The following is a 27,179-nucleotide window of genomic DNA, read 5'->3' on the forward strand; positions in this document are numbered from 1 at the left end:
CCGAGTCATGAGTGCAAGTAAGTGTAGCGTTAGCCATCCCTGGACACGTGTTTCGAGGTAGTTGCCTCTCGTCAGCAGGGAGTAGGTGAGTGTGCAGGGTTGCTGTGTAGGCTGCTAAAATAAGTGTTCTCAGGTAAAGTACCTCTCGTAGCGCGCAGGTGCGTAACCATGAGCTCGTCAGCTCCACCGGCTCAAGGAGCCTGAATATTAACAAAAGTCCAATTGGTCGCACACTGCTCTACCTACCAGCGTGTTGCCCCAAAGAATTGTGGTCCCTGAAGTCAGCGTCGGCGGGTACGCCTATGCCCGAGTCATGAGTGCAAGTAAGTGTAGCGTTAGCCATCCCTGGACACGTGTTTCGAGGTAGTTGCCTCTCGTCAGCAGGGAGTAGGTGAGTGTGTAGGGTTGCTGTGTAGGCTGCTAAAATAAGTGTTCTCAGGTAAAGTACCTCTCGTAGCGCGCAGGTGCGTAACCATGAGCTCGTCAGCTCCACCGGCTCAAGGAGCCTGAATATTAACAAAAGTCCAATTGGTCGCACACTGCTCTACCTACCAGCGTGTTGTCCCAAAGAATTGTGGTCCCTGAAGTCAGCGTCGGCGGGTACGCCTATGCCCGAGTCATGAGTGCAAGTAAGTGTAGCGTTAGCCATCCCTGGACACGTGTTTCGAGGTAGTTGCCTCTCGTCAGCAGGGAGTAGGTGAGTGTGCAGGGTTGCTGTGTAGGCTGCTAAAATAAGTGTTCTCAGGTAAAGTACCTCTCGTAGCGCGCAGGTGCGTAACCATGAGCTCGTCAGCTCCACCGGCTCAAGGAGCCTGAATATTAACAAAAGTCCAATTGGTCGCACACTGCTCTACCTACCAGCGTGTTGCCCCAAAGAATTGTGGTCCCTGAAGTCAGCGTCGGCGGGTACGCCTATGCCCGAGTCATGAGTGCAAGTAAGTGTAGCGTTAGCCATCCCTGGACACGTGTTTCGAGGTAGTTGCCTCTCGTCAGCAGGGAGTAGGTGAGTGTGTAGGGTTGCTGTGTAGGCTGCTAAAATAAGTGTTCTCAGGTAAAGTACCTCTCGTAGCGCGCAGGTGCGTAACCATGAGCTCGTCAGCTCCACTTACAGGGACCACAGTTCTTTGGGGTAACACACAGGTAGGTCAGCAGTGTGCGACCATTTGGATTTAATTATTTAGTGGCTCCATGAGCCGGGGAGTCGACGGACTCAGGTTACGCACCTGCGTTGCTACGAGAGGTACTTTACCTGATAATGATTTTAGCAGCCTACACAGCAACCCTACACTCTTTCCTACTCCCTGCTGACGAGAGGCAACTACCTCGAAACACGTGTCCAGGGATGGCTAACGCTATTCACACTTGCACTCACGACACGAGCATAGGTGTATCCGCCAACGCTGACTACAGGGACCACAGTTCTTTGGGGTAACACACAGGTAGGTCAGCAGTGTGCGACCATTTGGATTTAATTATTTAGTGGCTCCATGAGCCGGGGAGTCGACGGACTCAGGTTACGCACCTGCGTTGCTACGAGAGGTACTTTACCTGATAATGATTTTAGCAGACTACACAGCAACCCTACACTCTTTCCTACTCCCTGCTGACGAGAGGCAACTACCTCGAAACACGTGTCCAGGGATGGCTAACGCTATTGACACTTGCACTCACGACACGAGCATAGGTGTATCCGCCGACGCTGACTACAGGGACCACAGTTCTTTGGGGTAACACACAGGTAGGTCAGCAGTGTGCGACCATTTGGATTTAATTATTTAGTGGCTCCATGAGCCGGGGAGTCGACGGACTCAGGTTACGCACCTGCGTTGCTACGAGAGGTACTTTACCTGATAATGATTTTAGCAGCCTACACAGCAACCCTACACTCTTTCCTACTCCCTGCTGACGAGAGGCAACTACCTCGAAACACGTGTCCAGGGATGGCTAACGCTATTCACACTTGCACTCACGACACGAGCATAGGTGTATCCGCCGACGCTGACTACAGGGACCACAGTTCTTTGGGGTAACACACAGGTAGGTCAGCAGTGTGCGACCATTTGGATTTAATTATTTAGTGGCTCCATGAGCCGGGGAGTCGACGGACTCAGGTTACGCACCTGCGTTGCTACGAGAGGTACTTTACCTGATAATGATTTTAGCAGCCTACACAGCAACCCTACACTCTTTCCTACTCCCTGCTGACGAGAGGCAACTACCTCGAAACACGTGTCCAGGGATGGCTAACGCTATTCACACTTGCACTCATGACACGAGCATAGGTGTATCCGCCGACGCTGACTACAGGGACCACAGTTCTTTGGGGTAACACGCAGGTAGGTCAGCAGTGTGCGACCATTTGGATTTATTAATTTAGTGGCTCCTTGAGCCGGGAGAGCCGACGGGCTCTAAATTACGCACCTGCGTTGCTACGAGAGGTACTTTACCTGATAATGATTTTAGCAGCCTACACAGCAACCCTACACTCTTTCCTACTCCCTGCTGACGAGAGGCAACTACCTCGAAACACGTGTCCAGGGATGGCTAACGCTATTCACACTTGCACTCACGACACGAGCATAGGTGTATCCGCCGACGCTGACTACAGGGACCACAGTTCTTTGGGGTAACACACAGGTAGGTCAGCAGTGTGCGACCATTTGGATTTAATTATTTAGTGGCTCCATGAGCCGGGGAGTCGACGGACTCAGGTTACGCACCTGCGTTGCTACGAGAGGTACTTTACCTGATAATGATTTTAGCAGCCTACACAGCAACCCTACACTCTTTCCTACTCCCTGCTGACGAGAGGCAACTACCTCGAAACACGTGTCCAGGGATGGCTAACGCTATTCACACTTGCACTCACGACACGAGCATAGGTGTATCCGCCGACGCTGACTACAGGGACCACAGTTCTTTGGGGTAACACACAGGTAGGTCAGCAGTGTGCGACCATTTGGATTTAATTTCTATTTAAATACTAATAGTAAATTTGAGAGTCAGACAGTTGTTGGGTCTGTAGTGGAAGTTAATTATGTAATAACTAATTAAGAATTATTTGATACATTTTTTTAATTATATGATTGATATTTATTATTTAAACTGTGTAATACTGATTAAGTTTCAATATATGCTATTTGTGGGCTGTTAGGTTTGAAGGGGTATAGGATAGGAAGTTAATTAAGTAATTAGTTAACAATTAACTATACATTTGTAATTACCTATCTAATTGATTTCTAATTATGTAATTTATGAAATATTTATTTTACTTATATTTTTGGTGTGGGCTACTAGATTTGTAGATGTCTAGGGGGATAAGTTAATTAAGTGATAACTTTTTTATTTATTTTTTATTTTATTTTAGGAGTTTTATATAGTGCTAGCTGGGCCCGAGGGTATCAGAGCGCTTCACAGCATGTACAATTATGTGCAAATATACAGTACAGATAGTATGGTAGAACATGAGGGTTCGAGCCGGGTATAGATCGGACAAAGGAGCGAACGAGCAAAGGGGAGTGTAGGGTGCCGATCAAACAAGACGAGCATCCAAAAGCTTTCTTTGTTCAAACAGGACGGGTGACCAAGAAGTTTACTAGATCCGAGTCAGTGTTAACAGTCACAAAATTACAGAAAGATGGAGAGCCGGCTAAGGTGCTTCCTTGGCTCTTATCGGTTCGCTCGAGAGCGGTCGAGGAAGAGGACTTTGAGCAGGTTCTTGAATTTTGGAAATGAGGTGTTCATTCTGATGAGGGGGGGGGGATGGAGTTCCAGATTTTTGGGGCATTTCCAGCGAATGATTTGGCTGCGGTTTTTTGCTTACGAGTTTTCAGTGGGATGAGTAGCAGAGTGTTGGAGCTCCTGAGGTTCCTGGACTGGCCATCCCTTTTGAGTTTGGCGGCCAAGTATTCCGGTTTGCCTGTGTGCAGGGCTTTGTGCGTGAGGCAGGTTGTTCTAAAGCTGGCTCGCAGTTCAATTGGGAGCCATTTAAGTTCCCTGAGTGCAGGAGAGATGCGATCGAATTTCTTAGTTCCGGTGACCATTCTGGCTGCAGCATTGAAGGTTGTTTTCAGGGGGGCGAGGTGCGATTTTGCTGTCCCAGTCAGGGTTGCAATCCCATAGTCAATTCTGGAGAGCACCAGTGCTTGAGTGGCTTGTTGAAGATCCTTGAGGGGGAGGAAGGGTTTTATTTTGTACAGTAGTTTCAGGTTGAGAAAAGCACTTTTGGCGGATCTTGTAATGTGTTTTTTCATGTCCAGTTTCGGGTCTAGGTTGATACCTAGAGATTTTACCGACTCCGCCAGGGTGAGGGTACCATTGAGGGCATCAACAGCTTTGAGCTATTCTTCAATTTGGGGGTTTTCGTCTTTGTTGGAGATGAGGAGTACTTCCGTTTTCTCTTGATTGAGTTTCAGGTGGTTGATTGTGAGCCAGTGTTGAACCTCTTTGAGCGTGTCATTGAGTCTCTGGATGTCGTCAATGGAGGTGGTTTCCAGATATAGCTGCGTATCATCTGCATATAAGTAGAAAGGGATGTTAGATTTCCTGAGTTGTATGGTAAGGGGTTCATTGTAGATGTTGAAAAGCTGAGGGGAGAGCACTGACCCTTGTGGAACACCTCTATAGATGGGTTGGAGGTCGGACTCGAAGTTTTTAATTTTTATTCTTTGTGAGTGGTTGTGGAGAAAGGACGAGAACCAGTGCAAGACCGTCTCTTAAAGACCAGCCCTTTCTTGTAGAACCTTGATGAGCAGATTGTGATCGACTGTATCAAATGCGGCCGATAAGTCTAGGAGGATGAGAAGGCAGCATTGGTCAGAGTCAAGTGACTTGTGTAGATCGTCTATGACATTGAGGATTGCGGATTCGGTGCTGCAGCCTTTTCTAAAGCCCGATTGATGGGGATCTAGGAGATTGATGTTATCCAGGTGTTGGGTCAGCTGAGGGAGTACACATCTTTCCAGGATTTTGGACAGAAGAGGTAAGTTCGATACAGGTCTAAAGTTAATCAAATCCTCAATGTCAAGCACTGTTTTTTTCAGTAGTGGTGTGACTTGACCTACTTTGAGGCAGTCTGGTACGATTCCAAAGCTCAGTGAGCTGTTAATGATCTTACACCATAGCGGGGCTAGGACAAGTTTCAGGTCCTCGGCCAGGAAAGGGGGTAGCTGATCCAGGGCGTGGGATGAGGGTTTAGCATTGAAGATTAGATTGACTATCTCTGCTTCCTGAATGGGAATGAAGGAGGACCAGCGTTTTGGGGGGTTCATGGAAGTGCTATCATGAGTTTCAGATGCCTTGATCTGAGTTTCAGACGCCTTGATCTCGATGGAGGGGGTGAGATTTGAGCCAAGAGAGAAGTCGATCTTGCCGATTTTGACGTTGAAAAAGATGACGAAGTTGTCACATCGTTCTTTAGATGCCAATATTGAGGATGTCACAGGCTTAGATGTTTGATTCCTAATGATATTGAAGAGCTCTTTGGGTCGGTTTTTTGGGGTGTCTAGCGCAGAACAGAAGAAAGCTGTCTTTTTGTTCTTAATATGCTTTTTGTAATTCCTACGGGCTGCCTGGTGTTGATCACGATGGAGGGCAGAAGGGTTGTTCCTCCAGATTCTTTCTGAGGCTCTAAGATGTCTTCTTTCTTCATTGATGTCAGTGGTGAACCATGATCTGGAAGGAATGATCCTGGATTTTTTTAGTTTCAGGGGGGCAAGGTGGTCCAGAGTGAGCCTCATATTGGAGTTGTAAAGAGAGGTCAGTTCGGTAGTTGAGAGGTGATCGATAGTGCTGGGGAGGAGCGAGCTTATTCTTTCTTCTAGGTCAGCACAAGGGATCTGAGCTGCGTTCCTGACCCAATTGGGGGGGGGGCCTGCTTCGGGTGTTGAGTTAGGACCGTTTGGTTGATGTGGTGGTCGGACCAGTCTACGGGAATGAGGTGGTCGATGGTGATTGCATTGCTTTTGGTAATAATTGCGTCTAGAATAGCTCCTCTATGGTGCGTTTCTTCTGAGCAATGTTGGGTCAGATTGTTTTCTAGAAGGGGGCTGTTTAGGGGTTGAATTAGCAGGTTTTTTGTTTCATTCCATCTTAGATTGAGGTCGCCGAGAATTATGTTGTTGGAGTTGCCGAGTGCGCAATAGGTAATCAGGTCAGAGAGGTGTTCCCCGAATTCGTTGGAGTTGCCTGGGGGGGTGGTACAGGAGATGACAAAGTAAAGGCCTGTTAGCGCATGTCTTGATGTTCACTGAGAGACACACAAAGGAGCTATACAGGCAGGAGGTAGTTTCCGTGATGGAGATGTTGTTCTTGTGAATGATTGCTATGCCCCCGCCCCTATGCACTTGTCTATCTTTGTTGATCATTGTGATTCTGGGAGGCACCAACATATCCATGCTGGGGTAAGAGAGATTGTTTAGCCAGGTCTCCGTGATGAAAGCTATGTCTATATCATGGGAGAGGATGGCTTCTGCTAGTTCTGTTGCATGTTTAGAGGCAGATCTGCAGTTTATGAGCATGCAGTTAATGGGGGGTCCTTCTTCGTACCTGTTCTTAGTGGATTGGGCTCTAGATAGGGAGGTTAGGTGAGCTGGGGGTCTGGAGACTCTTGGAGAGGGTTGTTCTCTTCCAACTCCCATAATTACTTGGATCGTGGATTTGGGGGAGGAGTTCCAAGGGGGGTCATAGGTTGAGGCTAGTAGGGCCGCTTCCTGAGAAGAAAGTGTGGATTTTGCTCTTCAGGGTCTTTCTAAGCGACTCTCAGTCCCCGATTTGTTGGACCAGGGTCGGGATCTGGAGGGGACAAGAGGCCCACTGAGGGGCGGTACCTTACCCCGCCTGGGTTGGGAGAGAATTGGCGGAGCGGTAGAGTGTATTTATATTAAAAGTTCGATATTTTTGTATCTTCGATATTGTTCAACACGATATTGTGTCAGTGATCCGAAACAGGACTGTTTTTAAGTACTAAAACAAGTTAAATGTGTTCTTATATAAAGCGCTTTGTTATTTATTGGGACTTGTCCACTCTCTATAAAATTATGAATAATTAAATTATTTAATTCAGCAAAACAAACATTTACTATCATTTATTTGTAAGTAATGGTGTACCACTTCACCAGGTCTGTTTTGGTGCTTTGAGTCCCTTGAGTTCCAGCCCTCTACGAGGATCTGTTCCTAAAGGGTTTCCTTCTTACAGTTATGCCTAACACACCTTGATTTCTCACTATGTTCAAGAAATGAGGTGATTCACAGAAGATGAATTCTGACACTAAAGTCCCTAAGCATAATTTACACAAGCATTATGTGACCTTATCACATAAAAGTTGGAGTGTGGTTTACATGCTTACGTGTGAGGAGCATATGTATACGGTGTCAGAAAAATGTATATAAGAGGAAGTCTGTTGCCAATGAAAGCTATACCTATAAATAAAGCCTTTTTCATTTCGCATTTTGCTGCTCATGGGTCGGGAGAAGGCCTGTGGTGGAAATCGTGTTTGTTTTTGTACATCACATGTGGAAGGCTTACACCATGCGTCAGCTATACACATAACTCATGGCATGTGAGTTAGTGTAGCAGTAAATGATGCCAGGAAGAAGTAGTTAACATTTCCATGACGGGTTGAGGGTTGGCCCCAAACTATAATCCTCAAATAAGCTGCGAAGGGTCACATCTCAGGCGAGGTTTCATTCATAGTAAATGCTAGTGTCGCTGCTAAGACCAGGATGGCAAAATGAGGGTGGGTGCAGAGGTGGAGAAATGTAAAGTGGGTAGGAAGAAATTGAGCAGTGTGTGACCAAAAGAGCAAAGTCCAGTGGCAGAGGGAGAAGGTGTGTCAAGCAGGTATTCAGAAGTTCCTGCAGATGTGACTTTGTGTTACAACAGACATGGGAGACACGCAACTGGTAGAAAATAAAGATGGTGTCACTTACAGCAGGCACAGGGCGTATGCTCCGGGCACAGATTCACTGTCACGAACAAGGAAGCTTCCATCCTTTCCAGCTTTGGCTAACAAATCCTCCGCTTGAACCCGGCTGATGTCATGGTGGTACCACGCGGCGGCCATTGGGCTTTGAGTCTAGCGAGGATGCAGGCTGGGTGTAGTTCCCCTGTTAAACCACACCGCTGGGAGCTCCATGTGGCCAGGTGCACGCACCACAGGTTGTCATGCAAGGGACAAGCCTCCAAGCCTGCCCAAGTCAAACGTGGCTGCTGGTGGCCACGGGGGTTCGAGAAGGGTCAGAAATGAGCTGGACTGAGGTGAAGAACACAACCTAGAGGACTTCAGTCATGGTGGCAAATCACAGGTCCACATGAGGCACAGCTAACAGATCAAACCTGCAAGAAAGAGAACAAGATTTACTTGGTAGGAGTTTCTCAGTGTCATAAAATAAGAGAGGCAGTTTGTGTTTCCACATTCTAAACCATACTATATGTCACACCTAATGTTATGGCCCAAATGGTCCATATGATATAGAAGATTTCAATACAGGAAACAAAATTTAGCCAGTGAGACATGGGGGAAGCTCAGAGAGGCCAAGCTCTGCACCAATGTAACTAGAGAGAGGCCAGCCTCTTTTCTCCATGTTCCTGTAGTCCAGTCTACTGGTGACGAGGGCCTGAGTGACGGTCCTTCTGGTTTTGATTGGAAAAACTGATAATCTTGCGGAGCATGCATAGGTTGTGAAAGCAGGCAGACAAGACTGTGTTTATCTGTTTCTGCAAAGATAACTTGCTATCTAAGATGATGCCATGGTTGTGGGCGTGGTCTGTCAGGCGCGGCATAGACTGAGTTTCACAAGCCACCATGAATTGTTCCATGGTGAGGTGTTGTTCCCAAAGATGAGGACTTCCATCTTGTCCGTGTTGAGTTTGAGACAGTTATCCTTCATCCAGTCGGTGACGTTCATCATACATCTGTGGGAGATGGCTCTGGTGGTGGAGGGGTCTTTTGACAGCGAGAGGATGAGCTGGGTTTCGTCAGCATAGAAGATGATGTAGAGTCCGAGTGATCCGACGGTGTTTCCCAAGGGGGTCGTGTATGTGTTGAAGAGGGTGTGGCTGAGGGACGATCCTTGTGAGACGCCGCAGATGATCTTCTTGGGTTCCGAGGTGAACAGTGGGAGACAGATTTTCTGGACTCTTCTGGTGAGGTATGAGACAATCTATTTGAGGGCATCTCATTGGATTCAGATTTTGTGTACTCTGTGGATCAAGATGTGGTAGGAGACGGCGTCGAAGGGGGTTGACAGGTCCAGGAGGATGAGGGCTGCTGTTTCGCCGCAGTCCAGGAGGGCCCTGATGTCATCAATGGCTGCAAACAGGGCTGTGTCAGTGATGTGGCTTTGAATCTGGATTGAGAGGGGTCCAGGACATTGTAGTGTTCCTCGTGTTTGGTGAGTTGCCCGTTAATTGCCTTTTTGAGAACCTTTGCCAAAAAGGGGAGCAGGGAGATGGGTTTTTTGGATCTGCGGGGTCAGCGGATGGTTTCTTCTGGAGGGGCCTCGCTTCAGCGTGTTTCCAGTTCTCACAGAAGGAGGCCAGGGTGATGGAGGCATTCAGGACGTTCTTGGGCTCGTCACCAATCATCTTGCTCCAGAGGTTGAAGATGTGGTGGGCTCTCTTCTCACCCTATTCGATGAGTTTGGCCTATCTAGGATCTCCCTTGTTATACAAGTAGCAGAGTCTGGCCTCTCCAGGTGTATGGGATGGAACAACCCCCAAATTAATTGCTCTACCAGTTAGGAGGCAGATAGTTGGCTCTGCTGTCCGTAATCATGTGTTTATTTTATTAAGTTCACTGGGCTTAGGAGGAGGGAGTACGCAAGAGCACAGACAGGGCCTGAGCTCAATGCACACATCCAAATGAAATTGGAACAATCTGGCCAGAGCAATGGGCCTCTCTCTGCATGTCTCTCACTCCACTGTGCTGCTGGGGGGACCCCTCAGTGACCTAACTAAAATCCCTTTGCACCTTTGTCAGGGTGTGGTGCTGCATTCTGGGCTCAGCGCTTGAGCACTATCGTAACATACGCGGTCTCTGCATGCCACCGATTTTATCTGCAATTGGAATTCTACTCAAGTGTGTTCTGGGAGTGCTGTGCTCGTAAGACGGCATGCGGACCGAAAGGTGGGGGAGACTGACATGCTTCAGGTGTGTATGTTTTATAGGGGCAGATGTAGCAAGCATTTTTGAGTTTGTAAAAGGGTAGATTCGCAGAATCTGCCCGTTTGCAAATGCAAAAATAGCTTTTCCGATGCAGCAAACCTAATTTTGCAATTCAGTAACCTGTTACCGAATCCCAAAATGGGTTTGCAATTCGGTATTAGGATGGGGCGTCTTTAGGGCTTCCATTACTAATTTTGAATCGCATCGGTATGTATGAATGTTTTGTGACCGCAATTGTGGTCGCAAAACATTCGCAATTTACCACCTACTTCACGTAGGGGGTAACCCATTCGCAAATGGGAAGGGGTCCCATAGGGACCCCTTCCCCTTTGTGAGTGTACGTAAAACTATTTTTAAGAGCAGGCAGTGGTCACACAGACCTCTGCCTGCTCTTAAAAAATGAAAAGAAAACTTTTCATTGTTCGTTTTGTAAAGCATCTTGTTTTCCTTTAAGTAAAACGGGCTGCTTTACAAAAAAAAATTGCTTTATTAAAAAGCAATCACAGACATGGTGGTCTGCTGATCTCAGCAGGCCACCATCCCCGTGATTTTTGCGATTCCTAGGGTGTTGTAAATTGCGACCTACCTCATTAATATTCATGATTTGGAATCGCAAAAGGTGTACTATACACCTTCATACATTGCATTTTGCTTTTTCTTAATTGCGAATCCTTGTGATTCGCAATTAGGGAATAGCAAAATGTGAGCTACATACATCTGGCCCATAGTTTTGTCTACCACACATATGCACCTGCCATGTTTATGTACTCGATTTCAGATGTATGAGTTTCATGTATGTATTTATTGCCCTGCCAACAAGCAGCTGTCAGTAGCGGCTGTCAGTTATCAGCAGCACTGTAAGAAAGTCAGACAATAAAACTGAATTCTTACATCATTCTGGGAACATGCATTTTAAGTATAAAATTTAAGCATGACGTTTTGGGTGACCAACAGTTGGGCATTTTAGGGCGATGAGCACCTGGCGCTGAGCTGGGGGCGGTGAGTTGGGGGTCACTGTGTTAGAAAATAACTTGGATTCAAAGCGCTTGCTGCAGAGTTCCTCGTGGGTTCCAGCAGGATTCGGGCAACACTAAAAGCGTCAAGATAACCATGCACGCTGGGGACCGAATTCTGTGTTCCTGCTGGAGAGAGGTCGGAGTTTAGTCTAGTGGCAGTTTTGACTGTAGCGCAGAGGGTTATGTGCCTCCTGCAAAGAACATGTACCATGCAGAAAACGGTATTTATGTGGATAGCTCAGTGGGTTTCTGTTTTCGCCGGATTGCCTACCGGCGGAAAACCGGCAGACAGTCTTCCCATCCACCGGGGTCCCCCCCCCGGCCATAGCAATGTGACGGGGGAGGAAATCTGCAGAGGGCGGAGGCTTTTGGCGGGCGGATCGCCACCGCCATACAGGTGGTGGAGATCCGCCCGTTATCCTAATGGACCCCTAAGACTTGATATAGCATTATAGCCCACCATAGAGGGCTATATCAGTCATTAAAGGCCCGTTCCAGCGTTAAAGGCCCGATCCAAAGGCCCGCAGAGCCCGCTATGAAGGGCTTTAAGACTATTAGAACATTTCTCCCCTAGAGGGCAGAATGTTCTAATTTGGAAAACAAAGGCCTCACAGAGCCCAAGAGGGTTGAAATCCCCTCGGGCTCAGTGAGGCCTTTGTTCACAGCAACAGCTGTGAAAGGAAAACATTAGAATGTTGATGCTCCGGGCTTCTACCGACCATTAGAAGCCTGGAAGCACTGCATTGTTTTCACTGGAGTGCCCAACATTCCAATGTTCTAATATCTCATAGAAATATTTTTCCTCACTTTAAATTTCCCCCATTTAAACAAAAATGACTATTTTGGAGTTATAAGTATGTATGGCACTGTGTCTACTGACCACAGGGAGCAAGAGGCCTGCTGGTTGTAATTGTGACACTGAAATGGTAGAAAATTAAAAGGAAGTGTTTACTTAATGATTAGGTTAACTGTTCATTTAAATGTTCTCAGTCTAAACGCATTTGGCAACATCATTTTATACGCATGCTCCAATATTGAGTTGACAAGGACTTTTATTTAAGAGTTAAATACATCACTGCCTCAGTTCTTCACCTCTGTGCCCCAGCCTGGGTCATAAATCTAACGGAGCACTGCTCATTATCAGGCCCTGCTATCTGCTGCCTGATGATAGAAATGTAAAATAAACAGGGGCTTCCCTTAACTGTAAAAGGGAAATGTGACTCTGTGCTTATTTAAAGCTGAACTCAAGGATGTGAACTACTCTGAAGCTGTGTCTGGGAGATACTGGTATATCAGTGTGCACTGGTTGGAGACACCTGACTTAAAGGAATCTGATTGGATATTTTGGGGACAAGAGTAGAAATGATGAGTAGGGACATTACTAAATCAGGGAAACTACTCCATATGAAGCAGCAATAGCTCCTATCTGGCAAAGTTAACATTTACCCACATCCTGCTTTGGCTCACAAACTATCATTGCTTGTTCCAGTTACTAGCAATGAGCGTAGTTTTAGCCGATTAAAACTGGTAAAGAATTACCTTAGATCCACAGTGACAGCTGAGCGCTTAAATCATTTGATGCTCATCACTTGTGAAGCAGATATCGCGATGAACAGAACTTGGACAGCATAGCTTCAAAGTGGAGCATTTTCAAGGACCGACACGTTTCGGTTTAAGGTCCCACTTTACTTTGCTCCTCGACAGAAGCAATGCTTTATTGTTCGTACAGGTCCCACGTGTTATGATTTTGGTCCGCTTATCTTTTGTGAATTGGGGTTTATCTGGCCTAAATTTTTAACGTGGCAAAGATAAACTGATCCACAGAAAACTCCCAAAGGACTCAAAAACTGATATAGAATAACAGACTGGCTGAATTCTAATAAATAGTGTCCAAAGGTTCTGTTAGTTCCAGACCCGTGGAAAACAATCAATAAAATTCAATTTTCAGGTAAAAGCGGTTTGTTTTTAATTATAAGTGTTCTACTGCGCCTTTTAAGCACATGCTAAAAAACTTTAGTTATAGTTACTACCGATTGCAAATACATAGCAGACACTTTGAGTTCTATGCTAACCCGTATTGTGGCTTAACACTATATTATTGTTACCATAAATGCCCTTGCTTTATTATATAAATTAAAACGAATGCCCCTAAGCTTCTCTGTTATTCACATTCAGTGACCTCAGTCCATCACTTCTCTTTTCAGTTCAGTCCACAATGTTGCTAGTTAGGATAGCTCAGACTCACAACCCCCTAACATTTTGACAAAGGTACACCCCTGCCTGGGTCTGCACATGTTGTACCAGGGTAGGCAATGGAGGCCAAACTCTGCACATGCAGTGACAAGGAAGAGGCCCAGAGGCCAGGCTCTGCAACCAGTGTGACAGAAGAGACACAAAGAGGCCAGGCTCTGCACCCAGTGTGACAGAAGAGACACAAAGAGGCCAGGCTCTGCACCCAGTGTGACAAGAGAGACCCAAAGAGGCCAGGCTCTGCACCCAGTGTGACAGAAGAGACACAAAGAGGTCAGGCTCTGCACCCAGTGTGACAAGAGAGACCCAAAGAGGCCAGGCTCTGCACCCAGTGTTACAGAAGAGACACAAAGAGGCCAGGCTCTGCACCCAGTGTGACAGGAGAGACCCAAAGAGGTCAGGCTCTGCAACCAGTCTGGCAGAAGAGACCCAAAGAGGCCAGGCTCTGCACCCAGTGTGACAGAAGAGACACAAAGAGGCCAGGCTCTGCACCCAGTGTGACAAGAGAGACCCAAAGAGGCCAGGCTCTGCAACCAGTGTGACAGAAGAGACACAAAGAGGCCAGGCTCTGCACCCAGTGTGACAGAAGAGACACAAAGAGGCCAGGCTCTGCACCCAGTGTGACAAGAGAGACCCAAAGAGGCCAGGCTCTGCACCCAGTGTGACAGAAGAGAAACAAAGAGGTCAGGCTCTGCACCCAGTGTGACAAGAGAGACCCAAAGAGGCCAGGCTCTGCACCCAGTTCTACAGAAGAGACACAAAGAGGCCAGGCTCTGCACCCAGTGTGACAGGAGAGACCCAAAGAGGTCAGGCTCTGCAACCAGTCTGGCAGAAGAGACCCAAAGAGGCCAGGCTCTGCACCCAGTGTGACAGAAGAGACACAAAGAGGCCAGGCTCTGCACCCAGTGTGACAAGAGAGACCCAAAGAGGCCAGGCTCTGCACCCAGTGTGACATAAGAGACACAAAGAGGGCAGGCTCTGCACCCAGTGTGACAAGAGAGACCCAAAGAGGCCAGGCTCTGCACCCAGTGTGACAGAAGAGACACAAAGAGGGCAGGCTCTGCACCCAGTGTGACAGAAGAGACACAAAGAGGGCAGGCTCTACACCCAGTGTGACAGGAGTGACCCAGAGAGGCCAGGCTCTGCACCCAGTGAGACAAGAGAGACCCACAGAGGCCAGGCTCTGCAGCCAGTGTGACAAGAGAGACCCAAAGAGGCCGGGCTCTGCACCCAGTGTGACAGAAGAGACACAAAGAGGGCAGGCTCTACACCCACTGTGACAGGAGTGACCCAGAGAGGCCAGGCTCTGCAGCCAGTGAGACAAGAGAGACCCACAGAGGCCAGGCTCTGCAGCCAGTGTGACAGGAGAGACTCAGAGAGGCCAGGCTCTGCACCCAGTGAGACAAGAGAGACCCACAGAGGCCAGGCTCTGCACCCAGTGTGACAGAACAGACCCAAACAGGCCAGGCTCTGCACCTAGTGTGACAGGAGTGACCCAAACAGGCCAGTTTCTGCACCCAGTGTGACAGGATTTACCCAGAGAGGCAAGGCTCTGCAACCAGTGTGACAGGAGAGACCCAAATAGGCCAGGCTCTGAAGCCAGTGTGTCAGGAGAGACCCAGAGAGGCCAGGCTCTGCACCCGGTGTGACAGGAGAGACCCAAACAGGCCAGGCTCTGCACCCATTGTGACAGAAGAGACACAAAGAGGGCAGGCTCTGCACCCATTGTGACAGGAGAGACCCAGAGAGGGCAGTATGTGTATAGTATGACAAGAGAGACCCAGAGAGGCCTTGCTCTGCACCCAGTGTGACAGGAGAGAACCAGAGAGGCTAGGCTCTGCACTCATTGTGACAGAAGTGACCCAGAGAGGCCAGGCTCTGCACTCAGTGTGACAGGAGAGACCCAAAGAGGCCAGGCTCTGCACTCATTGTGACAGGAGTGACCCAGAGAGGCCAGGCTCTGCACCCAGTGTGACAGGAGAGACCCAAAGAGGCCAGGGTCTCCAGCCAGTGTGACAGGAGAGACCCCGAGAGGCCAGGCTCTGCACCCAGTGTGACAGGAGAGACCCAAAGAGGCCAGGCTCTGCACTCATTGTGACAGGAGAGACCCAGAGAGGCCAGGCTCTGCACCCAGTGTGACAGGAGAGACCCTAAGAGGTCAAGTGCTGCACCCAGTACGATAGGGGTGACACCAAAGAGACAATACCCTCCACTCAGTATGGGCTCTGTGCACAGTGTCACGGGGGTCCCAGAGAAGCTGAACTCTTCACCCAGACTGATAGAGGCCTGGCTCTGCAACCAGGTGAATTAGGGCAGGGCCACGTCATTCATCCAGCCTGGCAGAGACTGATAGAGGCTAACCCTGGGTGGAGTTGGCGGAGCGGGACTACGCGGAGGTCCACGGAGTTGGGGACAAACACCGCTCCGTTCCGCCACCCGCCTCCACCCCCCCTATTAAGAATTAATGAAAAGTACATGAAAGATTAAAGAAAAAACGACTTACCTTCACTGCGGCGTCCCCGGGCTGCTGTCTGTAGTAAATTACTTGTCAGCTATTCTCCACTGTACTGCTCTATTAGAATGTTGCATGACATCATAGAATGCCTGGGTGCCTCTCTGGGTGAGATTGTCAGTTGGTCAACTCAGGCTGAGCTGTAAGGAGCTTGCTCCTGGTGGGGCTATCTTTCTACAATCTAATTTCTCCTGTTATCCTGATCACCTATTTTGGAACCAAGCTACTAATAAAGAAGTAACCTACATGTACAGATGGACCCTGTATCTTCCTTTACAACACTGTCCTCCTCTTCTTTGCCATTTCAGGGTGATCTGTGAATGCGCGCGTGCGCCCGCACATTTCTCGCAAGGAATGTGCATGTGTGGGAGCGAGCGCATGCGCAGATCACCATGAGACGGCAAAGAAGAGGACGGCAGCTGGGGACGCTGCAGTGAAGGTAAGTCTTTTATCTTTAATCTTCCATGTACTTTTAATTAATTCATGGGGGGGTGGAGGCGGGGGCTGGTCAACTCCGCTCTGCTGCAGAGTGTGCAGAGATTTGCCTACTCCACATTCTCTGTGGAACACGGAGTAGGCAAATCTCCACACACTCTGTGGGTGGAGCGGAGTCCTCCGCCCACGGTTAATAGAGGCCAGGATCTGCAACCAAGTCATTTAAGGCAGGTTACACCCTTCACTCAGCTGGGCAGAGAGAAATTGATCGAGGCCAGGCTCTGCAACCAGGTTAATTAAGGCAGGGCCACTGCCTTCACACAGTTTGATAGAGAGAGACTGACAGAGGCCAGTATCTGCAGGCAGGTAATAAAGGTGAGGCCACGCCCTTCACCCAGCCCAACAGAGAGAAACTGGTAGAGACCAGACTCTGCAGCCTAGTTAACAAAGGTGAGACCATGCCCTTCACCCAGCTCGACAAAGAGAGACTGATATACAGGGGCTGCACCTCTGCTAAGGTGGAGGAGCATCGCCCCACTGATCTGCCAGCAGTGTAAAACGGAAAACTAAAACGATAATAACTAATGTTATTATTGTTTTAGTTTTCCTCCTTCTCGGGTGCGGGGAGACGCTGGTGGACCGGGCTGGACAGTGCAGGGGGCAGGAATGGAGTACAAAGCACACTCTAAAGTAGGCATGAGGGCCGGTCAGACTGCCTTGCGTACTTTGCATCTTCCCCACCAGGCTGCATTACACAGCCTGGTGGAGAATATGCAAAGCCTCCAAGCCCCTGTCTGAGCGTCCATTCCACGGCGCTCAGACCAATCACAAGGCTGCTTAAGGCAGCGTTGTGATTGGACAGGGGATTCTGGGAGGCTGGGAGCTTCGTGTTGCGACACAGAGGAGATAGAGCAGAGGCAGCAGCACCCAGGTAGGTCATTTAATAGTATTTGTTTTCTTCCCCCTTCCACTCCCTGCCACTTCGCTATCCCCCCACCCCACCACTCACGCTTAGTAGCGGCCACTACTGATGCTATATGTCAGGCTGTGCAGCCACCTTTACCCAGCCCGGTAGAGAGAGACTGATAGAGGCCAGGTTCTGAAGCCAGGTTAACAAAGGTAAGACCACGTCCTTTACCCAGCCTGACAGAGAGAGACTGACAGAAGTAGGGCTCTGCAGCCAGGTTAATATGTTAACTTATGTTAGGTTATTATCACTTAGTATAGTGCAACGATTCATACCCATAGGTGTATCTCGGCGCTTCACTATCACAGGGACTAACATCAAACTAAAACAACCATGTCTTCAAGAAGTGAAGTCTGGACAAGTGTGGATGCAGTACAGAAGTTGATTTGAAGCTGAAGGAGCGGTGAAGGAAAAGTACCTTGTGCCAAAACTAGAAGTGTGAATGTGGGGGATGGTCAGAAAGGCTTTGTCACTAGATCTGAGTTTTCTAGCCAGACAATAGTGACACAGTTTCTTCATTAGGTAAGTGGAGTCCCTGCCCATCAGAGTGTTGTAGGTGAGACAGCAAAGCTTGAAAACCACACACTTCCTGACTGGCAGCCAATGTAAGGTCATTAGCGTAGGAGCCGAGGCAGAACCTGCCAGGAGGTTACAAACCAGGAGTGCAGTAGAATTTTGAACCACCTGAAGTTTTGATAAGTTTAGAGTGTGTTGGAAATGGCACTTTCGGTTGGCTGAGGCAATGCCCCAGCCAGGCAGAACCTGCCACTACAATAAATACACTGAGCATCACAAAAGAGACCGCACGGGATTCATGTAAATAACATTTGTATTCAATACACACAATAATCAACAAAACATGAACATCATGTATTGTGGGGCATAAATCACACTTGGAAACATTACTAGCAGCACTAGGCCCAACCGTGTTGAAATGACATCAATAATATGCACACTTGGAAAAGATCCTACTCTAACACCCCCCCCCCCCCTCCCAGCACCCTTACGCGGTGCAAAACGTTGTCAACCCCAGGTCCACCCTAGCAATTCTTATAATTCAATACCACATAGTTAGAGGGTGCATCTTGGGTCACAGCGATATCAGAAATATGTACATGCATATATATGTATTCCACTTTTTAGCAGCACAGCGGCCTAGCCCACATGGCTAAAACCAGTGTCAACTGTAGTGTTTCTCTGGCAAGAATTCAACGTTCAAAGCAATACCACCAGCCAGTGTCATGAATCACAGGCGGTATGCAGACTGTCACTCCCACACACACACTCTGCAACGATAAGTAGTGCAACAGGTATGTGGTAGCGGAATGGGCTGGCTCACATACGCACTCAGCACCCTAATGTGGTGTACTGATACCCAGCAGTTCAATTGATAGCACACTGCAGACCCCGTGGCCCAAGCCTCCCTCTACCCTCCAGCTCACCCCGATTATTTTATGCCCACAGATGAAGGATTACCAGCCCTCCCCCCTGATACTAGGCGGCACGCGGCTCAAGTCACACTTAGTCAGGGTCCCATGGAAGAAGGTAGGGTAGGTAGCAGGACTAATTAGGAGGCAGTCATCCAAGGAGGGCTTTGCAGCCACTTGGGAGGTTCACCCACAGGATGCAGAGCAGAAGTGGGCTGAGGGCAATAGTTGGTCACTCAAAAAGGGTTCCACATGGGCCTTTCAGCACCAGCCCAGTTCTGCGAAGCAAAGGAGGGTCACGCAGTCCTTGAGCTGCTTCCAATCGCTCTTGGAAGTGTTTCTTCTGCCTAGTCAATCAATGTAACTACAAAAGCCCAAGCTGAGCAACACTACCTGGATATACATGATGTCATTGGGGGCCGGGTGAGGAGAGGGCAGTTGGTCTGCAGCACTGAGGGCCAAAAAGGGAGCAATGGATAAATGGGGAGTGAAGCAGGGGAGCTTCTTAGAAGGAGGCACCCCGTCTGGTACGCTTTGATACAGGTCACACAAGACCGTTACTGTCACACACAACGAAAAGTTGCAAAATCTGTACCTGCCTGGAAATGAGGCCCACCGTCTGGTGCACGTTGATATGTGTCTCACCAGACACTTCTGGTGACACACAACGAAGAGTTGCAAAGTTTGTACCTCTCTGGAAAGGAGGCACAATGCCTGGTGCGGATTGATACTGGTCGCACCAGGCAATTCCAGTCACACACACATAGGCGCAAGTTAAGCAATGCCTCGCAAGGTAGAATAAGGCACTACTACAGTTACACCCTCACCTTGGAGGTCTGCAACATGTGAATCGGACAACACGTGTAATAAGCATGCAGTCAGCATGTCGCACGAGATGTGACATGATCGACGAAGAGGGCCACGCTGGATCGCACAACCAGTGAATCCGCTCACCACCAACAACACGCTTATGCATGCTAAGGTACCCATAATGCTGGGGTCACACATCTTAGATGCGGCCACTATTTTGGGGGCACCGCACAAGGCAATCCGGTCTCCAGGCACTATTCTTATTTCCACGCTCACGCCACGCTACCAGTTGGGATCCAGCAGACAATGTGGGCACTTAAGAGGGTCCCGCTCTCCGAGTGTCACAAGTAGAAGGTGTGGATCCCTCTTAGGAAATCTTTGATGTCCCTGAGCCTTCCAAAAGAACAGGGGTTACGCCAACAAGCCCTTGGAGACCACACTTCAGGGTGCCACACAGAAGCAGGTAGTCAGCCCAGGCCAGCCGCTATTCAGGAAGGGTGCACGGTCCCTTACAATGGCAGTGATCCTCCTTGTGCACACAGAATCCTCTGGTAAAGTGCACCACGCAGTTCCAGGTTCTCCTGTCGCACATCCCCACAAGTGTATCTCTCCCCTGCTGAAGTATGGCACCAGTAGTTATACTGTAGTGCGCCCTTGAAGTCAGGGTGGTTCAGAGGGTTCCCCTTTGAACCACAGATGTCTCCTCTAAATTTCAGCCCTGTCTGCCATGAGGTGGTGGAATGCAGATCCTAATCTTTAGTGGGGCCATGATCTGGCTCCCACAGGCCAAGTGTCAAAACCTCTTCCTGCAGTCTATCCAGCCAGGCCCACAAATGGTAGCGGTCTGTTGTTCCAGGCACATGTCCAATGTTCATAGCTGTCACTGGGGAACGGACAGATCTGCTCCCCCAGCCTCCAGTGGAGTGGAGTCAAACTAAAGGGCACATAAAGAGTTTTAGAGCAATGCCCACTTTCTAGGAGAACAAAACAATGGGGTAACCAAAAATGAAGCAAACACAAGGAGGTGATGGACGAAGCTTGTGTTTTCTTTGTAACCAAAAATTAACCCGAAGGACCTGAGTAAGTTATGATACAGACAAACAATGGTCCGATCGGAAAAAGCAACAAGAGAAACAGAAGAACTGAATATATCAATAAGGAGAATTATTCATTTTTTGTTTGAGACAGTGCAGTTTTGTTTGAGACAGTGCAGTTACCGGTCCCTTCTTTCTCCTTTTCTCACAGGGCCCATGTGATTAACTTCATTTTGTGTGACCCAAACCCCAATTGTAGATCTTTTCCTAACCATGGCCAGTTGAGTGGAAATGAGGTGAGCTTGGCAAGAGACTCCAATCTTTATTTCTACATTCTTGTCAATATGCAGCAATTACAGTGCTCCCGTTTTTGTAATTTTTTAGGCTGGACCACGCGGCTAAGCTGAATTTGAAGGCTTGTGTTCTCCCCATTATTGTCACTGGTACGACCACATATTAAAGTGGAGATTGTTCACCCATCAGAATGGAGCCTTTGGGCCCTTCTGCGTCATGGAATTATCCAGGTCTATTTTTAGGCCTGGGCGGTTAACTTCGCTTCGTTCGCAGTGTGCAGAGTTTTCTGCACTCCGCGCTCCACGGAGCACGCGTGGTGCAGAAAACTCCGCTTCGCGATGTGCAGCAAAGTTTTTTCCCTCTCGCGATCGCGAATGATAAGTTCACGATCGCGAACGGTAAGTTCACGAGCGTGAGCTGCCACTCAGGTAGGATTTCTACCCGAGTGGCAGGAATACCAGCACAGACTGCAGTTCGAACTGCACTCTGCCACTTGCGGAACTTAGCGGAGTTTTTTTGTAACTTAGCGGAGGTCCGCATACTGAAACTCCGTGAACTACGCCCAGGCCTATCTATTTTCTCAGTTTGACAACTTCGGCCTCCAGGTATGGGCAGCTTGGTTTTGTTATCTGTTGTTTTTAACCAGCTATAGGGTTTTTAACTGACACAATACTTTACTTTACTCTAAGAGATGACTCCTGCTTTCTCTGTAGGTCGCTCCTTCACCTTCCTAGTCCTGATGAAGACCCGCGTTTGAGGCATTCAGTGGCCCCTTTCCCTCCCCAGGTGTCGGGTCGAAACGTCGACGCTCTTTGATTAAGCCTGGATTGTTTGGACATCTGTGCACAGCGGCAATAGTAAGTTAAGAACTGGACCACTTCTAGATGCGATATTTGTTATTAGAAATTGTATACTGGACAGGCTTCCATGTAGAATATTATGATTTGTGAAAAGGTCTAAAGGACCACCCCCTTTTTTTAATTTCCTTTTTCTACTCCTTAGCCACACAAGCACCTTCTCTGAGCACTCATCTTTATCACATTATCCATTTGAAGATCTAAGAGTTTTCTATATAATGTGTAAATAAAATTGTTGTTTGAGAATGACATATGCAACTAAAGTTTCAGAAATGCATGTGTATGTGTCTTAATCTTCTGGTTTTGAAATCTTATCTGCTGCCCTAATCTCGTAACTGTGGATTGAATCTTCGAGACTGTTATTCTTCTTTTCCATATAGTGGTAGGAGATCCTTTGATATATTCAATTCTCCTACAACTCTTGTTGCTTTTTCAGATGGGACCATTGTTTGTCTGTATCACTTTCAAGGAGAGGCATTTCTAAGCTATTAATGAGAAATCCACTTTTGCCACAGGAGAGGGTTTGTCATAATGAATCCAATGAAAGGAAACATTATGAGGCTGCCCCCCTGCAATCCACTATTGCAGCCTGAAGAAAGACCAACTGTTTCCCCATGTTAACCTATGGGAAGAGCAAACCTCATAGGTAGTGAAAACATGCATGGGTATCCCCCACTACCTGAGCAGGGAACACACATGCACAGCCTTTCACCTACCACTCGCTTCACCCCTTAAGACGTACCCTTGGGGTGCTCTAGTGGTAGTGAAAGATCCACTCAGAATGGATAGTGATTTCAAGAAGCCAGCCTGAGCATAAGTGCAATTGCACACACACAGACCTGCAATGGCAGGCTGGACACATGTTAAGCACATCATTGGTGCAAGTGTGCAGACCGGCCTGCAATGGCAGGCTGGACACATGTTTAAGTACATCATTGGTGCAAGTGCAGACACCGGCCTGCACTGGCAGGCTGGACACATGTTTAAGTACATCATTGGTGCAAGTGCGGACACCGGCCTGCACTGGCAAGCTGGACACATGTTTAAGTACATCATTGGTGCAAGTGCGGACACCAGCTTGCACTGGCAGGCTGGACACATGTTTAAGTACATCATTGGTGCAAGTGCGGACACCGGCCTGCACTGGTAGGCTGGACACATGTTAAGCACATCATTGGTGCAAGTGTGCAGACTGGCCTGCAATGGCAGGCTGGACACATGTTTAAGTACATCATTGGTGCAAGTGTGCAGACTGGCCTGCAATGGCAGGCTGGACACATGTTTAAGTACATCATTGGTGCAAGTGCGGACACCGGCCTGCACTGGCAGGCTGGACACATGTTTAAGTAAATCATTAGTGCACGTGTACACACCGGCCTGCAATGGCAGGATGGACACATGTTTAAGCACATCATTAATGCAAGTGCACAGACCGGCCTGCAATGGCAGGCTGGACACATGTTTTACAAACATCAGGTAAGCACCACTTACTAACAAGGGTAGAAAGGGTGTGTGCACTTTCACACTGCATTTACAGTGGGTAAGTGCCCAGAGCCCGAAGGCACCAACCAGAGATTCAGCAAAACTCAGGAACTCAGGAACTGGGGCAGTGAACACACAGGTGTCCCTACTCAGCTTTGTTGCTGTTCAGTTGGAGACAGTTCGCCATCATCCAGGAAGCAATTCTGCTCATGTAGTGAATGAAGCGGTGTTTTACCCCGTCAGGGTCCTGGACAAACGAGATGATCAGCTGGGTATGATCCGCCTATGATAAGACACCAAAGCCACAGGATTAAACGATCTGGCCAGGGGGTAGAGGGGGGCCCGTAGATATTAAATAACATACGGCTCAATGATAAGCCCTGGGGCACTCCCTTGTGATGGGGATGGTGCGAGACTTGAAAGAGTTCGGAGTAGTCGCTGTGTCCGGCTATCTAGGAAGTCAACAAGGCAATGCTTTGCCACCGCTGCCTATCTCACACATCCTGCGAGACAGTATTGCATGAGAAAACGGCATCGAAGGCTGCCGACAAGTCCAGTGGCACGAGTATGGCAGGAAAGCTGGGCAGCATCGAAGGACAGACGGGTGGTATCAAAGGACAGACGATGGTTTCAGTGATGGCCGCCAACGCTGTCTCAGTACTATGGCAAGCTCTGAATCCAGATTAGGAGGAACCGAGAAACTTAAAATCCTCAGAAAATGCCATAAGCTGATTATTGACTAGACTGATAGACACCAGCCTCTGTAGCCAGGTCAGTAAAAGAGAGGCACGTCCTTCCCCCGTCTGACACATAGAGACCGGTAGAGGCTCTACAGCCAGGTGATAAAGGCGAGGCCACGCCCTTTTCCCTGCCTGATAGAGAGAGACCCATAGAGACTGGGCTCTACAGCCAGGTGATAAAGGCGAGGCCACGCCCTTTTCCCTGTCTGATAGAGAGAGACCCATAGAGATTGGGCTCTACAGCCAGGTGATAAAGGCGAGGCCACGCCCTTTTCCCTGTCTGATAGAGAGAGACCCATAGAGACTGGGCTCTACAGCCAGGTGATAAAGGCGAGGCCACGCCCTTTTCCCTGTCTGATAGAGAGAGACCCATAGAGATTGGGCTCTACAGCCAGGTGATAAAGGCGAGGCCACGCCCTTTCCCCTGTCTGATAGAGAGAGACCCATAGAGACTGGGCTCTACAGCCAGGTGATAAAGGAGAGGCCACGCCCTTTCCCCTGTCTGATAGAGAGAGACCCATAGAGACTGGGCTCTACAGCCAGGTGATAAAGGCGAGGCCACGCCCTTTCCACTGTCTGATAGAGAGAGACCCATAGAGAATGGGCTCTACAGGCAGGTGATAAAGGCGAGGGCACGCCCTTTCCCCTGTCTGATAGAGAGAGACCCATAGAGAATGGGCTCTACAGCCAGGTGATAAAGGAGAGGCCACGCCCTTTCCCCTGTCTGATAGAGAGAGACCCATAGAGACTGGGCTCTACAGCCAGGTGATAAAGGCGAGGCCACGCCCTTTCCACTGTCTGATAGAGAGAGACCCATAGAGACTGGGCTCTACAGGCAGGTGATAAAGGCGAGGGCACGCCCTTTCCCCTGTCTGATAGAGAGAGACCCATAGAGACTGGGCTCTACAGCCAGGTGATAAAGGAGAGGCCACGCCCTTTCCCCTGTCTGATAGAGAGAGACCCATAGAGACTGGGCTCTACAGCCAGGTGATAAAGGCGAGGCCACGCCCTTTCCACTGTCTGATAGAGAGAGACCCATAGAGAATGGGCTCTACAGGCAGGTGATAAAGGCGAGGGCACGCCCTTTCCCCTGTCTGATAGAGAGAGACCCATAGAGACTGGGCTCTACAGCCAGGTGATAAAGGAGAGGCCACGCCCTTTCCCCTGTCTGATAGAGAGAGACCCATAGAGACTGGGCTCTACAGCCAGGTGATAAAGGCGAGGCCACGCCCTTTCCACTGTCTGATAGAGAGAGACCCATAGAGAATGGGCTCTGCAGGCAGGTGATAAAGGAGAGGCCACGCCCTTTTCCCTGTCTGATAGAGAGAGACCCATAGAGATTGGGCTCTACAGCCAGGTGATAAAGGCGAGGCCACGCCCTTTCCCCTGTCTGATAGAGAGAGACCCATAGAGACTGGGCTCTCCAGCCAGGTGATAAAGGAGAGGCCACGCCCTTTCACCTGTCTGATAGAGAGAGACCCATAGAGACTGGGCTCTACAGCCAGGTGATAAAGGCGAGGCCACGCCCTTTTCGCTGTCTGATAGAGAGAGACCCATAGAGACTGGGCTCTACAGGCAGGTGATAAAGGCGAGGCCACGCCCTTTTCCCTGTCTGATAGAGAGAGACCCATAGAGAATGGGCTCTACAGGCAGGTGATAAAGAGACCGATAGAGACTGGGCTCTACAGCCAGGTGATAAAGGCGAGGCCACGCCCTTTTCGCTGTCTGATAGAGAGAGACCCATAGAGACTGGGCTCTACCGCCAGGTGATAAAGGCGAGGCCACGCCCTATCCCCTGTCTGATAGAGAGATACCCATAGAGACTGGGCTCTACAGCCAGGTGATAAAGGCGAGGCCACGCCCTTTTCCCTGTCTGATAGAGAGAGAGACCCATAGAGATTGAGCTCTACAGCCAGGTAATAAAGGCGAGGCCACGCCCTTTCCCCTGTCTGATAGAGAGAGACCCATAGAGACTGGGCTCTACAGCCAGGTGATAAAGGAGAGGCCACGCCCTTTCCCCTGTCTGATAGAGAGAGACCCATAGAGACTGGGCTCTACAGCCAGGTGATAAAGGCGAGGCCACGCCCTTTCCACTGTCTGATAGAGAGAGACCCATAGAGAATGGGCTCTACAGGCAGGTGATAAAGGCGAGGGCACGCCCTTTTCCCTGTCTGATAGAGAGAGACCCATAGAGAATGGGCTCTACAGGCAGGTGATAAAGGCGAGGCCACGCCCTTTTCCCTGTCTGATAGAGAGAGACCCATAGAGACTCGGCTCTATAGCCAGGTGATAAAGGCGAGGCCACGCCCTTTCCACTGTCTGATAGAGAGAGACCCATAGAGACTGGGCTCTACAGCCAGGTGATAAAGGCGAGGCCACGCCCTTTTCGCTGTCTGATAGAGAGAGACCCATAGAGACTGGGCTCTACAGCCAGGTGATAAAGGCGAGGCCACGCCCTTTCCCCTGTCTGATAGAGAGAGACCCATAGAGACTGGGCTCTACAGCCAGGTGATAAAGGCGAGGCCACGCCCTTTCCACTGTCTGATAGAGAGAGACCCATAGAGAATGGGCTCTACAGGCAGGTGATAAAGGCGAGGGCACGCCCTTTCCCCTGTCTGATAGAGAGAGACCCATAGAGAATGGGCTCTACAGCCAGGTGATAAAGGAGAGGCCACGCCCTTTCCCCTGTCTGATAGAGAGAGACCCATAGAGACTGGGCTCTACAGCCAGGTGATAAAGGCGAGGCCACGCCCTTTCCACTGTCTGATAGAGAGAGACCCATAGAGACTGGGCTCTACAGGCAGGTGATAAAGGCGAGGGCACGCCCTTTCCCCTGTCTGATAGAGAGAGACCCATAGAGACTGGGCTCTACAGCCAGGTGATAAAGGAGAGGCCACGCCCTTTCCCCTGTCTGATAGAGAGAGACCCATAGAGACTGGGCTCTACAGCCAGGTGATAAAGGCGAGGCCACGCCCTTTCCACTGTCTGATAGAGAGAGACCCATAGAGAATGGGCTCTACAGGCAGGTGATAAAGGCGAGGGCACGCCCTTTCCCCTGTCTGATAGAGAGAGACCCATAGAGACTGGGCTCTACAGCCAGGTGATAAAGGAGAGGCCACGCCCTTTCCCCTGTCTGATAGAGAGAGACCCATAGAGACTGGGCTCTACAGCCAGGTGATAAAGGCGAGG

General features: G+C 49.2%; 1 protein-coding gene across 2 annotated transcripts in view; it reads right to left on the reverse strand.

The window, feature by feature from the left end:
* Positions 1 to 27,179, reverse strand: part of LOC146829678 (phosphatidylinositol 3,4,5-trisphosphate 5-phosphatase 2-like) — a 737,141-nt gene that overhangs the window by 397,712 nt on the left and 312,250 nt on the right. For both annotated transcript variants that reach the window (XM_085608354.1, XM_085608353.1), the window contains exon 2: positions 7,930 to 8,335. In XM_085608354.1, the coding sequence (XP_085464480.1) occupies positions 7,930 to 8,063 (134 nt within the window). In that variant the 5' untranslated portion in view covers positions 8,064 to 8,335. The remainder of the gene's footprint in view (positions 1 to 7,929; positions 8,336 to 27,179) is intronic.

This window comes from Triturus cristatus, chromosome 5_2 (genome assembly GCF_964204655.1).
Source record: "Triturus cristatus chromosome 5_2, aTriCri1.1, whole genome shotgun sequence".
In the NCBI taxonomy this organism is placed as follows: Eukaryota; Metazoa; Chordata; class Amphibia; order Caudata; family Salamandridae; genus Triturus; species Triturus cristatus.